Source organism: Orcinus orca, chromosome 20, assembly GCF_937001465.1.
Source record: "Orcinus orca chromosome 20, mOrcOrc1.1, whole genome shotgun sequence".
Lineage (NCBI taxonomy): Eukaryota > Metazoa > Chordata > Mammalia > Artiodactyla > Delphinidae > Orcinus > Orcinus orca.
In genome coordinates, this window is record NC_064578.1 from 29,285,660 (window position 1) to 29,300,945 (window position 15,286).

Consider the following 15,286-nt stretch of genomic DNA (forward strand, 5'->3'; position numbering starts at 1 on the left):
AATGATGAAACCAAGACAAAGAGAAAATAAAGAGAAGAAAATCTAGTTGAAACCAAATGCTTGAACCCTCAACTATCACACTTGCTAGAATTGAGTTCTAACTTTGGCTCTGAGCATTCTAGCAGCCAATACGAAAACATTTTAAAGTATTAATAATTACTGTGAATTGACATATGAAATTACAAATTACTATAAAATTCACAACTTCATAATATATATATATTTTTTGCGGTACGCGGGCCTCTCACTGTTGTGGCCTCTGCTGTTGCGGAGCACAGACTCTGGACCCGCAGGCTCCGCGGCATGTGGGATCTTCCCAGACCGGGGCACGAACCCGTGTCCCCTGCATCGGCAGGCGGACTCTCAACCACTGCGCCACCAGGGAAGCCTTCATAATATTTTAAAAAGGAGTGAACCTTAGAAGGAACTGAAGGTATTTTAATGATAATTGAAGTAGGTTTTCTAACTTGATGACACAGGACCCCAAGTGTCTGTGAGGGTTATCTTTGGAGGAAAAGAAAAATCTGCTAGTGGCTTCTGCTCAAACACACACACACACACACACACACACACACACACACACACACGGGACATTCCAAGGAAGAAGGGGTTATGATACCAAAAAAGAAAGCAAAGGAGTGAGTTCTGTGGATCCACATCATTCAAAACATTTTATCAGAAAATAAGAAATGCTCCAAGCGAACTGACAAGTTATTTTGTATATTTATTATCAGATCATTGAGAAATCTTCCATACTACTTTGTCACAATACATAATTTAATTGATCTCACCTGGTTTAAAAGTAATCAAACAGGAACGATTAGTACAAGTACCTTCTGGGAAAACTAGTATCTTGGGAGAAAAGGAATAGATTTAATATTTCAGTCTAATTAATAGATTAGCTCTTTACTTGCTTTCTTAAGACTTTGCAAATAGTTGCCAATTTTTATAAAGCAAAAATAAAATAAAAGGCTAACACCTGATTCTAGTGAAAGCTAGAATCTGATTATTCGCTTTTGCTCTAAAAGAAGTGTAGTCTGACCATTAAGATAACTAGAAAATGAATTAAAGCTTTGAAGAGAGAATACACATAGTAAATATTTCTTAACGATGATGCTAATGATCTGAATAGACTTCGAAGAAGATGTAGACCCTGAATCATGGTCAAAGTGTACATTTTAGGCAATATTAAATGCCTTCTTCTACTGCTGTACACCCTTAACCAAATCATTTCCTACTTCTTTGTTTCAGTCTTCCCATTAAATGATATTCCCTCTTACAACATATAGCTTTGGGACGTACTGAGAAAAAAGGAGGAAATGCCTACAATATGCTTTATGCTTACTTCAATTCGTTGACATATGGAATACAATTTAATGTCCTTTTTTGAGGAGGTGTTTTTAGCTTTTAATATACTTCTTTATGTTTTCCACACAAAAGATATGCAGTATAGTTCCTCATTAACTGAACAGCATAGCAGCTTCATTTTTCTGAAGCTTTTAGAATTTAGCAATGAGTAAATTGCTAGGCACATAAAACAAAAAAGAAAATCCCTGCACTAACAGCAGTTAGTAATGGGTATTTTATAATAATTAGAGAAGGAAAACATTATTAAGCTAAATTGTCACAATAACAAGTTATTTGTAAAATAAAAATTGTGAATAGGTGCAGTTCCATCCTCCAATTAAAAAAAAACCAGGTTTCTTACCCCAATCGGATACAATATCAAATATGATTCATGGAGTGGATATTCTATATACTATGAACAATAAATTAATATAGAGTAAATCATAAAATCTCAAGAACTGGATGGGGCATTAAAAGTCATATAGCATCTCTAATGCTTGAATTCTTTTTACAATATCCCACCCAAGTTGTTGCTTAGCCAATGCCTGAACATTCCAGAAAGAGATTCCAAATCAGTCCATTCTAATTCTGGACAGAAAACTTGAGATGAGCAAAATGAACTGAAATCTACCTACTTGTTAACTTTCACCCACAAGTCCTAGATACATTCCTTGGAGCCAAGAGCAAAATCACACCCTTATTCCAAATGTCATTTCTTCCCAGTGACTTTTTAAATCATTCCTTACATGCCTTGGTTTCTAAAACCTCCTGGTTGGTCATATGCCTCTTGGTACTTTAACAGCTACAAATCACCATGAGTGGCCAGACCACCTCAGGACCGTGAGTTCTGCTAGAGATCACTTGTTTTCACCTGGGCAAAGATAGAGGGGTACTTATCAGAATCACCCATGAGGCTCCATTTATGCAATAAATGTTGCCCCTTCCACACCTTCAAAAAGCATTCCAGGGGAAGGAGGTGGTGGGATGGTAAAATGTGAAAAAGTTCTACAGGTGATTCTGATATGCCCCTGAACTAAAAAGGCTGTCTAAATACACTTCAGATAAACTTAAGATTTTAATCATTTTCAAAATAAACCCACCATATTGTTGAGTATAACTGAGCTTCAGTATCTCATCTTTAAAAGGATAAATAAATTCAGAGGTAGAGAATTACTTTTTATGACACAAAGTAAAAACCAGTTCAAAGAGTTTGGAGAATAAAAAAGAATGATACATTTAATTCCACAGAGTATCTCATGGGGAAGAGGACTTTTTAATCCTCACTCATTTATTCTGCTTCTAGACATCTAGCAGAAGGTGTCCCCCAGTATTGGATCTGTGGATCCAAATGAGTATGTATACAAGTGTACAATAAATAAACTTTCAATATATTTAAATAAACATCTACTATGTTTTACCTGGGGCCATTCCCCTCCTGATGTGGCCCGCCTTATTATTTCATTTATTGTGTTTTTTCGAGAATCTGGATCTACACGGGACACCAACACTGGTTGCAGAGCCCGCAATATTCCTTTAAAACAAATGAAAAGTCACAACTAAGTCATTTTTGGGGCTAAAGCTACGACAGCAATGATACCAGATAAATCATAAAACAAATTGTATGGAAAATTAAAATGACAGCAAATCAAAGAGAACAACTTAAAAAAGCCCTCTAATTCAAAGTTTATTAGAACTTAGCTTCCAGTTTCAAAAGGATAGGTGGATATTTAGACCTAAAAATATTTCACTGATTTAACAGAAGTAAGCAGCAGGAATATGAAAAGAAGCAAATGCAGTTTTCTCCCTAAAAGACTTCTTCCTCAATTGACATTAAACATTTGGAATATACTATAAGATTATCTTGTTTTATTTCAGGAATATCCTGCAAACCGATTATGTGAAGTCATAGTACACGTGGGTAGGAGGCAATTATTATTTATCTTACTAAAATTTTCAGCGCAATAGTCTTTTAAGTAGGTAGCTTCCTAGCACATGCAAAATAAACCTCAATTTACCAAAAGACTATTGCTAAACAACTTTTGGGGAAAATGTCATATTACAGAAAGCAAGGTGGTTACCTTAAGAAAAAAGAGAGAGAGAGAGAGAGAGTCTGTCTTTCTTAGATGAATGACAAAGCTGTAAGAACTACTATTATTTCTCCAGAGTACCAAGGCAACATCAGGCAGTTTTCACACGCACTTTCTCACCACTTGATGCTTGGCAATAACCTTGGGACAACTGGTAGCAGTTACTTGGAGACTAATCCCCTGGGGAGAGAGCAAAGCATCTGGTGGGAAAAACATTTCACTTGCTTCATTATTTTTTATGGCAGGAAGCATTAATTTTTCCACATCATAATTTTCAAAGAGTTACACATTTGTCCCTCATGGAGATCTGGACAATAATGAAGAAAACAGAGTTAGGAGAAAAGACTTAGTGCATTTATTTATCAGTCTAATACGCTAAAGAGAAATTCACTGAAATAGCATGTAACCAGTGCTTTCACAGATTCTTAGATTAAATTCTCTCTCCAAAAAATCTACCATGTTTGGTATTTAAAAACTGTTCTTTTTGGCTATATTTAGGAGCAGAAAGAGGTGATGGTGCAGTGACAGAGTTTAGACTTAAAAAGAATGATAAGGGTACAGATACGGAAGTCTTTAATCTTTTTTCATAAATTCATTCTTGTGATATAGTACCTCATTAAAAGCAAGGAAATATGTTTGAAGTGTTTTATTATTTTAAAGTTTTTAAAAAGCCTACCGATGAACTATACATGATTTTCTAAATTGAAAGCATGAACATGAAAATATTTTATCTCTGTTATCTTATAAAGTACTTACTGCCAATCAGAGGCACCTGCACATTCTCATGTCGAGATACTATAGAAGGTAACCCAGCCACAACACAGGCAATTCCATCAAAGAATGTTGAATGAGGGGCAACAACAAAAATTGGTGCTTCCACAGGACTTGCGATCTTTCCTTTCACGGTAACTATAAATCCCATTGAAAAGAACATGGCATGGCCTAGAAACTTCAAGACTGGCTGAGTAATTGTCCTTTGGAAATAAATACAAAAAAGGACATAATTAGCTTTGCCAACTGCAGCTAACAGCAGGGTTTTACTCTAAAGCACAATGCAAAAACCAAGACAAGCTGGAGCACTTCATTTTAAAACGTGAGCTAAGAAGAATAGCTAACACTTCAGTGGAGCTCTTTCTGCCAGGCACTGTTCTAAGTAATTTATGCATATTAATTTCTTTAATCCTTAGCCCAATTTTATGAAATAGATAGCATTTATTATTATCCCCATTTTACAGACATGAAAACTGAGTCCCAGAGAAGTAATTTTCCCAAGGCCATGTGGCTAATAAGTGGCTCCTTTATTCTGTGACTATAAAGTAATAAGAATGAATCTTCAACATGGATCCACCACTGAGAAATCCAAATCAGTACTGTCCTTCAAAGGAGTCACCTTGGAAATCTATATTTGTGTAACAAGGATGCTGCTACCTCCCAAAACACTTTTAGAACCGGCATGTGGAAATTGTCCTCAGAATTATTTTAGGAATAAAATTTTAAAAGTAAGCCTTATTACCTATATCATTATAGCCCTTAGACATCATTAAGAATCTTAAGAAGTAAATTTACCATCTCACTTCTCTGGAACAAAGAAATTTCAATTCCAGAAATTGAATTGTTTACTCTTTAAAAAGAACCTGTCATTAAAGATTAGTTAATTCATCAAATTGTGCCAGGAATTGTGTTGGACACACAAGACAAGTAAGATCCAGGTCTCTGTCCTTGATAAACTCAGTTGAGTAGAGAAACAAAAAAATAGCCCTGGAAGTACAAACACATGACAGACATCTCAGTATGTGAATAAGCGTTATAGCTTTGCATGAAAAATGTCTCCCATAAGACATCCAGTGGGAGCTTTAAAAAATGGGCTTCCTATAGAATTCTCTCAAAATTCACATAATAATATAGCGAGGCGCTATTAAGCAACTAACCTGGGAAGTTTCTCTAACTTTAATTTCACAGTAAGGAGAAGTGAGACACAGAAAACCAAAGAACTTTTCCAGAGGGCACAGGGAAATGATCGATCTCTCCTTGCCCTGTAGTTTAGAGTTGAGATCTCTATTTATTTAAAGATAAAGAGCTTATCCCTTCACAGAATTTCCATACCTCTTATTTTTTATTTTTAGTGACATAGCCTGTAAAAACTATATTCCAAAATATCCTATATTCAGAGTCATAATTGTTGTTCACTGACTAAACTTTGACAAACTCTTCTTTATCTTGATTTTCCTAATATTTAGACATAGTTATTTCTTACCTCTTCCAACCAGTTATTGGGTGGGTCAGCTTTTCAGGACAGCATGTTGTTGAAATTGCAGCAAATAGCCACGCCAGTAATAAAATTAATGCAAGCAACAGGGCACGAATTGGAAGCAGGATAATTCCAAGAAAGAAAATCTGAAATCAAAGTTGATTAAAAAAACAGATGACATTATTCTAATGCTGTAGTTATCAAACAGAAATACATAAGAGGAAAATCTTATGCTATTCATGCATTCATTCAAAGATGAATTGGGCATTACCCTATACCAGACAAGGATCTAAGCACAAAGAAAATAAGACATTGTATCTGACCTCACAAAGCCTACAAAGCAGCAAAAGAAACAGGGAAGAAAACCAAGTACTGCCTGATCTGTATATCAATGAACGTGAATAGGGCTGCTGGGGGAACAAAGAAAAGGTTTGTTGGACTTAGTAGTCAGGGAAAGCTTCCTGGAGGAGTTGAAGCTGAAACGTCTTGCTTTAAGAAGCAAGCAGAAGCTGGCAAGGTAAGAGGGGGAAATAGTTTTTTGAGAGCTAGAAGTAGGATGAATATTAGTAAAGGCATTAGAGTGTGAAGAAGTAAATGTATTATTTTATATACCTGCCAGTCCTTTATAACTAACAATAAGGAGATGGGGGAGGAAATACAAGAAATAATAAAAACTAAATAAGAATAAGAATAAAAACTACATAAATAAGAACAGCAAATAATACTGAGTGCTTACTATGTGCCAGGCACTCTAAGCACTTGGCATGTAGTAACTTATCTGAGTCTTACAACCTTAAGCTGTTTTACATACAAGAAAGGAGTGGCACAGAGGGAATTAAGTTAAACTGCTTAAGATCACACAGTAAGTGGCAGAACCAGGATTTGAAACCAATGTGGTTATAAAACTCTTGCTCTTAATCCTATCCCATAATGTCTTTCAAGTGAAATAAACTATCCTTATATATCACAAATTGTCTTCTTTTTTTTTTAGCCAATTACACTACTCAAACAGTGCTGCCCTTCTTGTCTCTATTGGCCCGTAATGTGAATCTGAGCATCATCAAATAATTTATGAGAAATGCCAAAAATATTGTAGTTATCAGATCTCTATCAAATTATATGTGTACATGTGTATGACTGAATTAAAAATTACATACAGGGCTTCCCTGGTGGTGCAGTGGTTGAGAGTCCGCCTGCCGATGCAGAGGACGCGGGTTCGTGCCCCGGTCTGGGAAGATCCCACATGCCGTGGAGCGGCTGGGCCCGTGAGCCATGGCCACTGAGCCTGTGCATCCGGAGCCTGTGCTCCGCAACGGGAGAGGCCGCAACAGTGAGAGGCCCGCGTACCACCAAAAAAAAAAAAAAAAAAAAATACAAGGAAATATACAGATCTTAAATGTATATAATCAATGAGTTTTGATAAATGTGTACTCTTGTAAACATCACCTCAATCAAGATACAGAACACATCTGCCACTCAGAAAGTTGCCTCATACCTCTTTCAGTCAATACTTATCCTCTTAGGCAACGAATGCTGGATGTTTATCATCATATATTATTAGTTTTGCACGTTCTTGAGTGTCATATAAATGGAATCATACATTATGCATTCTTGTGTGTCTCACTTCTTCCACTTAACATAATGCTTTTGAAATTCAACTATGTTGATTTCGATGTCAGTAAGTCATTCATTCTGACTGCAGAGTATTATTCTACTATATGACCATATGACATTCTGTCTATTCTCCTGTTGATGAACATTTGGGCTGTTTCCAGTTGTGGGCTATTATGAATACAGCCACTACAAACATTCTTCTACAAGCCTTTTTGGGAATAGTTGCTTTCGTTTCTCTTAGGTAAATACCTAGGAGTGGAATTGCTGGGTCATAGATGTAGTTTAACTTTATAAGAAACTGGCCAAACAATTTTCCAAAGTGGCTGTATCATTTTAAAGTGTCACTGGTAGTGTATGAGAATTTCAGTTACTGTACATCCTTGCTGACATTTGGTGTTTGTAGTATTTTATAAAAATCAATTTTACTAAGGCATAATTTACATAAAATAAAATGCACCTATTTTAAGTATGAGGTTTTCAAATGCATAACCCTATGCAGGCACCACTATAATCAAGATATAGATCATTTCCATCATCCAGAAAAGTTCCCTTGTGTCTCTTTGGTTTTTTTGTTTTGTTTTTTTTTTTGCGGTACACGGGCCTCTCACTGTTGTGGCCTCTCACGTTGCGGAGCACAGGCTCTGGACGTGCAGGCTCTGGACGTGCAGGCTTAGTGGCCATGGCTCACGGGCCTAGCCGCTCCGCAGCATGTGGGATCTTCTCAGACCAGGGCATGAACCCGTGTCCCCTGCATCGGCAGGCAGACTCTCAACCACTGCGCCACCAGGGAAGCCTCCCTTGTGCCTCTTTGCAGTCAATATATCCTCAGTGTATAGCAACCACTGACAGTCAGTCTTTCTTTCACTATAGTTTTTGCCTGTTCTATATTTTCATATAAATGAAACCACACAGTATGTACTCTTTTATGTCTGGCTTCTTTCACTTCATATTTTTGAGATTCAACCATGTTGTCATATGTATCAGTAGTATAGTCTTTTTAATTGCAGAGTAATATTCCATTGTATGAATATATCACATTTAATCTATCCATTAATCTGTTCAGGGACATTTAGCCTATTATAAGTTTTTAGCTCTTATGAGTAAACATTAATGTTTGAGTCTCTATGCGGACATACATTTCCATTTCAAGGGGAGTGAAATTGTTGGGCCAGGATATGCCAAACTGTTTTCCAAAGTAGTTGTATCATTTTATATCTCCACCAACAAAGTATGAAATTTCCTGTTGCTTCACACCCTCATCAACATTCAGTGTTGTCAGTCTTTGTAGCCATTCTAGTGGGTGTAAAATGATATCTCACTGTGGTTTTAATTCATATTTCCTTGATGAACAATGACAGTGAGCACATTTTTTCATGTGCTTATTGGTCATCCCTTTAACCTGTCTGTTCGAGTCTTTGGCCCATTTTTATTGGGTAGTTAGTCCTTTTCTTATCAATTTGTAGGAGTTCTTTATATGTTCTGTTTACAAGCCCTTTTTCAATACATGTATTGAAAATATTTTCTCCCATTTCATGGCGTGCCTTTTCATTTTCTTTATTTTTTTTTAAATTTAATTTATTTATTTTTGTCTGTGTTGGGTCTTTGTTGCTGTGTGTGGGCTTTCTCTAGTTGCGGTGAGCCGGGGCTTCTCTTCATTGTGGTACACGGGCTTCTCATTGTGGTGGCTTCTCTTTGTTGCGGAGCATGGGCTCTAGATGCGCAGGCTTCAGTAGTTGTGGCACACTGGCTCAGTAGTTGTGGCTCACGGGCTCTAGAGCGCAGGCTCAGTAGTTGTGGCACACAGGCTTAGTTGCTCCACGGCATGTGGGATCTTTCCGGACCAGGGCTCAAACCCGTGTCTCCTGCATTGGCAGGCAGATTCTTAACCACTGAGCACCAGGGAAGTCCGCCTTTTCATTTTTTTCATGGTATCCTCTGATGAGAAGAATTTTAATTCTGATGAAGACTAATTTATCATTTTTATTTTCTGTTTAGCTCTCTTCTGAATCCTTTCTAAGAAATCTTTACCTATCTCAAGATCATGAAGATATTTTATATTTTCTTCTTCTTCTAGAAGATATATGAGTTTTGCTTTTATGTTCAAGACTATGATCCACCTTAAATTACTTTCTGTGTAGTGTGCAGAAGGGATCAAGTTTCTTTTTTTTTTTCCGTATGCGGGCCTCTCACTGTTGTGGCCTCTCCCGTTGCAGAGCACAGGCTCCGGATGCGCAGGCTCAGCGGCCATGGCTCACAGGCCCAGCAGCTCCACGGCACGTGGGATCCTCCCGGACCGGGGCACGAACCTGCGTCCCCCACATCGGTAGGCGGACCCCCAACCACTGCGCCACCAGGGAAGCCCGTCAAGTTTCATTTTTATCCATAGATTTATCTACTTGTTCCAGAACCAATTCCATCCCCCCTCCTTTTTTTTTTTGGCTGTGCTGCGGCTTGCGGGATCTTAGTTCCCCAACCAGGGATTGAACCCTGGCCCCAGTAATGAAAGCGCCGAGTCCTAACCACTGGACCGCCAGGGAATTCCCCAGAACCAATTTTTGAAAAGACTTGACATTCCCCGATAAATTCTCTTGGCCACTTTGTCAAAAATCAATTGAACATACATGTGGGCTCTCTATTCTGTTCAATTGATCTATTAATCTGTTCTTCTGTTGATACTACCCTACCCTCTTAATTGCTGTAGCTTTCTAGTAATTCTTGACATAAGGTAGTGTATGTCCTCCAACTTTTTCTTTTTCAAGCTTTTTTTGGGCTAATATAGATCCTTTGCATTTCCACATAAATTTCAGAATTAGTCAGTTTCCACACAAACAAAAAGCCTGTTGGGATTTTTGTTGAGATTTCAATGAATCTATAGATCAATTTGGGAGGAATTATCATCTTAATAATGTCGATTCTTCAAACTTATAAACATGGTATATCTCTTCATTTTACGTAAATCTTCATTAATTTCTCACAATGGTGTTTTGTTGTTTTCATTGTAGTGGTCTTACATGCTTCTGGTTAATATATTCCTACGTATTTCAGGTCATTTTATTGCTATTATGAGATTATTTAATTTCATTTTGCAATTGTTTGCTGCTAGTATATACACAAAGTTGATTTAAAATTTTAATCTTTAAACATTATTAAGATGACAAAATCAATTCTGAGTAACTGTCGAATTAAAAGGATTACCCATTATATTGCCATTTGGTAATATGTCATCTCTGTAGGAAGGCCTTCTTTCAACACTCTATTGGGATTATTTTCCTCTCTGGATTTACTTCATAGCACTTACTAAAACATGGAATTATATATTTCTATACTTGCTTGTTTAACTTTTTCAGTGAAATACAAGCTTTAAATAGGCAGGGTCCTTATTTCTCTTGTTCATTGCTATGTCTCCGGGGATTAACAGTGTGCCTGGCACATAGTAGGCATCCAACAAATATTTTTGGTATGGTAAATGACCCCACAATTACAACCACTCATTTTAGTTCCATATTCTGTTGAGGAAATAGAAGCTAGGCTAATTTTTTATATGCCATTGTGTAGCAGACCCTTAAACGGTCAAAAAAGAGAAGGGGAGCAATAAAGCTAAGCCCTATAATGAGACACAAAAGTCACAACAGTCCTTAAGCAAGACGTTGATCATCATTTAGGATTAAATTTAGTCTGATTTAATCATATCAAATCATACTTAAATTCAAGTATATCAATCTTTTAAACTGGATAATACAGACAACATTGTTTTTCAATCATGTCTATTTAAATTTTCCTTTTACCCAGACTGTTCAAGCCATTGAAACTACCTTGGAATCTCTCGTCTACATGCATTTTTAATTTTTTTTTTTTTTTTTTTTTTTTGCGGTATGCGGGTCTCTCACTGTTGTGGCCTCTCCCGTTGCGGAGCACAGGCTCCGGATGCGCAGGCTCAGCGGCCATGGCTCACGGGCCCAGCCGCTCCGCGGCATGTGGGATCTTCCCGGACCGGGGCACGAACCCGTGTCCCCTGCATTGGCAGGCGGACTCTCAACCACTGCGCCACCAGGGAAGCCCGCATTTTTAATTTTTTAAAAAATATCGAGACTATATTCATTTCTATCCAATCCAAGTGGTAAATTTTAAGTGCAGTATACAATTGTAGATAACAAAGAGCATAACTATCAATATTAAGATCAGCAAACAATACCAGATTCTTTCACACATTATCTCACTTAAATTTTAATCCCTCTTCCATGTATTATTATTCCAATTTAATAGATGAGGAAAGTGAAGTTCAGAGAGGTTAAGTGACTTGGCCAAAGCTATACAACTAATAAATGGCAGGGCCTGAGCAGGTTTTCTGACTAACACTAGTGATCTTTCCATCATCCTACAACTCTTGCAGGGTTATTTGAAAGTGCTCTCAAAATGGTTGCAGGCATGCTATTAAAAAAACCCCCAAAACTCAAAAACTTAATAATTTACTCCAGGTACAATATAAATACTATAAATATGCCACTTTGAGCCTCTCTCCAAAACATGAAGCCAAATAGATGGACATGACTTTCATTTAAGTATGACCGATTTGACTCAATCAGACCAAAAGGAACCTTGAATGATAGTCAATGTATTTATTGTTTCAGAAGTTTTAAGATATAAAGGGAATATCTATCCATTTAAAGACATGAAGATCAAATTTTTAAACATTTAGTTTCTTTACAAAGAGGGATTACTACATTCACTATCTTCCTCTTCCTCTCTCACACCTTTCTTCAACCAGACACCCATCTACCATTATTCTAACCACCACCCCATGCTGCTTAGCCAAAAAGCGCGTATGCGTTTTTTCTTGAATATATTCATTTATATATATACACTTAACCTGCTTCCATCGTAGAGAACAACAGTCTCAGGGCACACAAGTATGCCGTGCAAAAATGACACTATTTCAAATCCAAAGTAAATAAATGAGTGAGATGGACAGGAAAATATTAAAACCATTTTTTCCACGCAGAACACAAAGGACAAACGTAGCTTGCATGGTCTATCTTGTTCTCTGATCACTAACTTCACCAAACAGGAAGTCCAAAGAGCGAGTATTACAAGAAAGAGCAGCGTTTTACAAGAAAAAGGAAAGGACAGGAAACTTCCTTTTTGTATGTAGCTGTTTTTAAGAATGAAAGAAAGTCTGAGCTGCTTCTCATCCTTGAATGTAGAAGTGTTTGGGCGAAAACTGACTCAGGACCAAAAACTCTTGACTACCTTGAGCTGCCCCACAGAATCCCTTTTCTTAGACTGTGATTTCCCGTCCTTGATGCCCCTGCTCAGCCGGAGCATCCCAGCCTTTCTTCTTGTTCTAATTCCAGACCTGGGTTCCCTGCCTTCTCCCTTACTCTTCCCATCCCAAACTGACTCCTCTCCTTCCCTGCGGCAAAGCGAAAACTTCCCCAAACCCGCTCTCCTGGGCTACGATGACCTCCCACTAGACTTTCACACACTCCAGTCGAAGTTCACCCACAGTCGTTGCCTCTTCTCAGCATGGAATGTTTCCTCTGCCAACGGCCCGCCTGCTCGGCCTCCTCCTGTTTAGGACCTTCCTCCAAGGCCCACCTGTGCTTTGCGTCTTCTTTTCTCACACACGCCCCCAGACCATCCTCCAAGGACCCTCAGTTTTCAGTGCCGCATCTCTGTCCCCTGCACACTCATGGCCCCTTCAAAAGCCCTCTCCCCTCAGATCTACATCCCTGTCTTCCTCAGAGCCTTGCTTCCCAGACTCATGCCCTCCTCAGCCACTCCCCTCTGACAACAACCTCCCCTGGCAGGCCCAAGCTCCCCTCAGACTGCCTCCTCTCTCAGACCCACGTCCCTCCCCTGAATCTGCGTCCCCTGTCAGACGTCCCTCCCCTGGACCTGAGTCCTCTGTCAGACGCTCCTCACCTGAATCTGCGTCCCCTGTCAGCCGCCCCTCACCTGGATCTGCGTCCCCTGTCAGACGCCCCTCACCTGGATCTGCGTCCCCTGTCAGCCGCCCCTCACCTGAATCTGCGTCCCCTGTCAGACCCTCGCCCCGCACCTGGATGCGCCTCGCCGCGCCCAGCCGTGTCTGCTGCACGAAGGGGTTGCGCACGGGCGGCGGGAAGAAGGACGTCTGGCGGGGCACTCTGGGCGGCCGCTGCCCCGCGTTCCCGACGCCCGCGCCGGGTCCCGAGGCCGCCACCGCCGCCGCCTCAGCGCACCGGTTCATGGCCGAGCCCGGCGCCTCACAGGAGCGAAGAGACCCAAGCGGTGCGCGCGAGCTGCCGCTGCCGCGAAGGCTTGAGGGGGATCAGCTTAGGAGTCCGGGGTCTTTGCGCAGGCGCCAAAGTTACCTACCCGCCCTCCGGTCTCGCCCCGCCCCCTCCGGCTCTGAACACGCCCAGGCCCTGGCCCCACCCCCTGAGCACACCCCCACCCTTTTAGGTTGTCCGGCTCTTCCTCTTGGGGTTAATAGCTCAGCCTCCTTGGGGGTGAAGGTTTTTCCTTCAGAGCCAGGCACCCCACAATGAGAGACAGTTTAGGCTGAGTTCTCTGCTTTAGGGTCAGGCGGACCTGGATTTCCTTTTGCTTTTTTTTTTTAAAAGAAATTTATTTATTTATTTATTTTTGGGTGCGTTGAGTCTTCCTTGCTGCCCACGGGCTATCTTTAGTTGCGGCGAGCGGGGTCTGCTCATCGCGATGGCTTCTCCCATTGCAGAGCACGGGCTCTAGGCGCGCAGGCTCAGTAGTTGCTCCGCGGCATGTGGGATCTTCCTGGACCAGGGCTCGAACCCATGTTCCCTACATTGGCAGGTGGATTCTTGACCACTGCGCCACCAGGGAAGCCCTTCCTTTCGCTTTTACTGGCTCTTTGACGTTGGTCAAATCACTGTCTCCATGAGCCTCCGCTGCCCCCTTCGTAATCGGGGATAAATGGAGCTCACATAAACAACCTGAATCCAGCAATTCAAGTAGCAACCCCTGGGCTGTTCCTGTAAGAGGGTTAATTATCCAGGGTGGGTTTGATTTCTGGTGTATGTTTTGATTTTGCTTAAACCCGTTTGGGTGGGATATTTATCAGTTACCGCTAAGACTCCTGACTAATATAGAAATTGGTAACAGGAGTGGAATCTCTTTCACTCAAAATATGGACTGACAATGGGGAGATAGTTCTCCAAAGGAAAATTGAAGCTGTAATTACTAGAAAATGACAAAACCACCACTACCCTCTGCACTAGATGAGGAACCTGGCCTCAAAAAGGGAAGTGACTTGGGCTGTGGTTCCACTTCACCCTGAAGAAGTTCAAGGGCCCATCTGGACCTTTGTTGGTGGGGGTTAGGGGGAGGATTTTCCCAGGACCTGAGATCAGTTGGTCAAGCCCTGAGTGGCTGAGAGGCAGATGGAGATGGTGAATGATTTATCTTTACTGGTCAACTGCTCACAGCAGGCTGGAGGCATGATGAGAATCTGACTCTGGGCCCTGGGACGGCTGCTCCTTCCAAGGTGTCCACTGTAGAATCTCAGAATCTTCCAACCCTACCAGATAGATGCAGCCTTCAGCTACTCACTTAACCTCTCTGAGCTTGCATACTCATCTCAGAATGGGAAGACTAATTCCTAACCCATAGGATTGTATTGGGTTGGCCAAAAAGTTTGTTTGGGTTTTTCCACACCACGCTATGGAAAAGCCCGAACGAACTTTTTGGCCAACCCAGTAGTATCAATTAAGTAAAATAATGCATGTGTAGTGTTCATAGAAAAGCACTCAAGAAATGGCACCTTTTAGGTATTACATAGTGGAGCAGCTGAATTTTCTCAGTATTTAACAGAGAACCTTAATAACAACATATTACAGCCGTGATATAAAGTGCCCCAGCTTTGGGGTCTTCAAGTAGAGGGTGGCAGACCCTTATGGTTCTTTAGCACAGAAGGCAGTCTCTCCAAGAGCCCTCAAGGACCGGAGCGATTGGGCAGGCCACAGGAGAAAAC

General features: G+C 40.3%; 1 protein-coding gene and 2 long non-coding RNA genes across 4 annotated transcripts in view; 1 reads left to right on the forward strand and 2 right to left on the reverse strand.

Annotated features, from left to right (window-relative positions):
- The window catches only part of LPCAT2 (lysophosphatidylcholine acyltransferase 2), a 64,055-nt gene extending 50,410 nt beyond the window's left edge, over positions 1 to 13,645 (reverse strand). Inside the window, exons 1-5 of one of the 2 annotated variants that reach the window (XM_004264905.4) lie at positions 13,355 to 13,645; positions 5,689 to 5,828; positions 4,191 to 4,408; positions 2,766 to 2,878; positions 792 to 852 (exon numbers count right to left, since the gene is read on the reverse strand). In XM_004264905.4, coding sequence (XP_004264953.1) covers positions 792 to 852; positions 2,766 to 2,878; positions 4,191 to 4,408; positions 5,689 to 5,828; positions 13,355 to 13,525 — 703 coding nt within the window. In that variant the 5' untranslated portion in view covers positions 13,526 to 13,645. The remainder of the gene's footprint in view (positions 1 to 791; positions 853 to 2,765; positions 2,879 to 4,190; positions 4,409 to 5,688; positions 5,829 to 13,354) is intronic. The other variant, XM_012531306.3, reaches the window with a different exon arrangement.
- The window catches only part of LOC125962645 (uncharacterized), a 601,794-nt gene that overhangs the window by 66,261 nt on the left and 520,247 nt on the right, over positions 1 to 15,286 (forward strand). The gene's annotated exons all lie outside the window — the stretch shown is intronic.
- Positions 10,954 to 13,342, reverse strand: LOC125962647 (uncharacterized). The gene is made up of 2 exons (XR_007474073.1): positions 13,252 to 13,342; positions 10,954 to 13,185 (listed from the first exon to the last, which is right to left on the reverse strand). It is a non-coding gene; the product is annotated as an uncharacterized LOC125962647 (long non-coding RNA).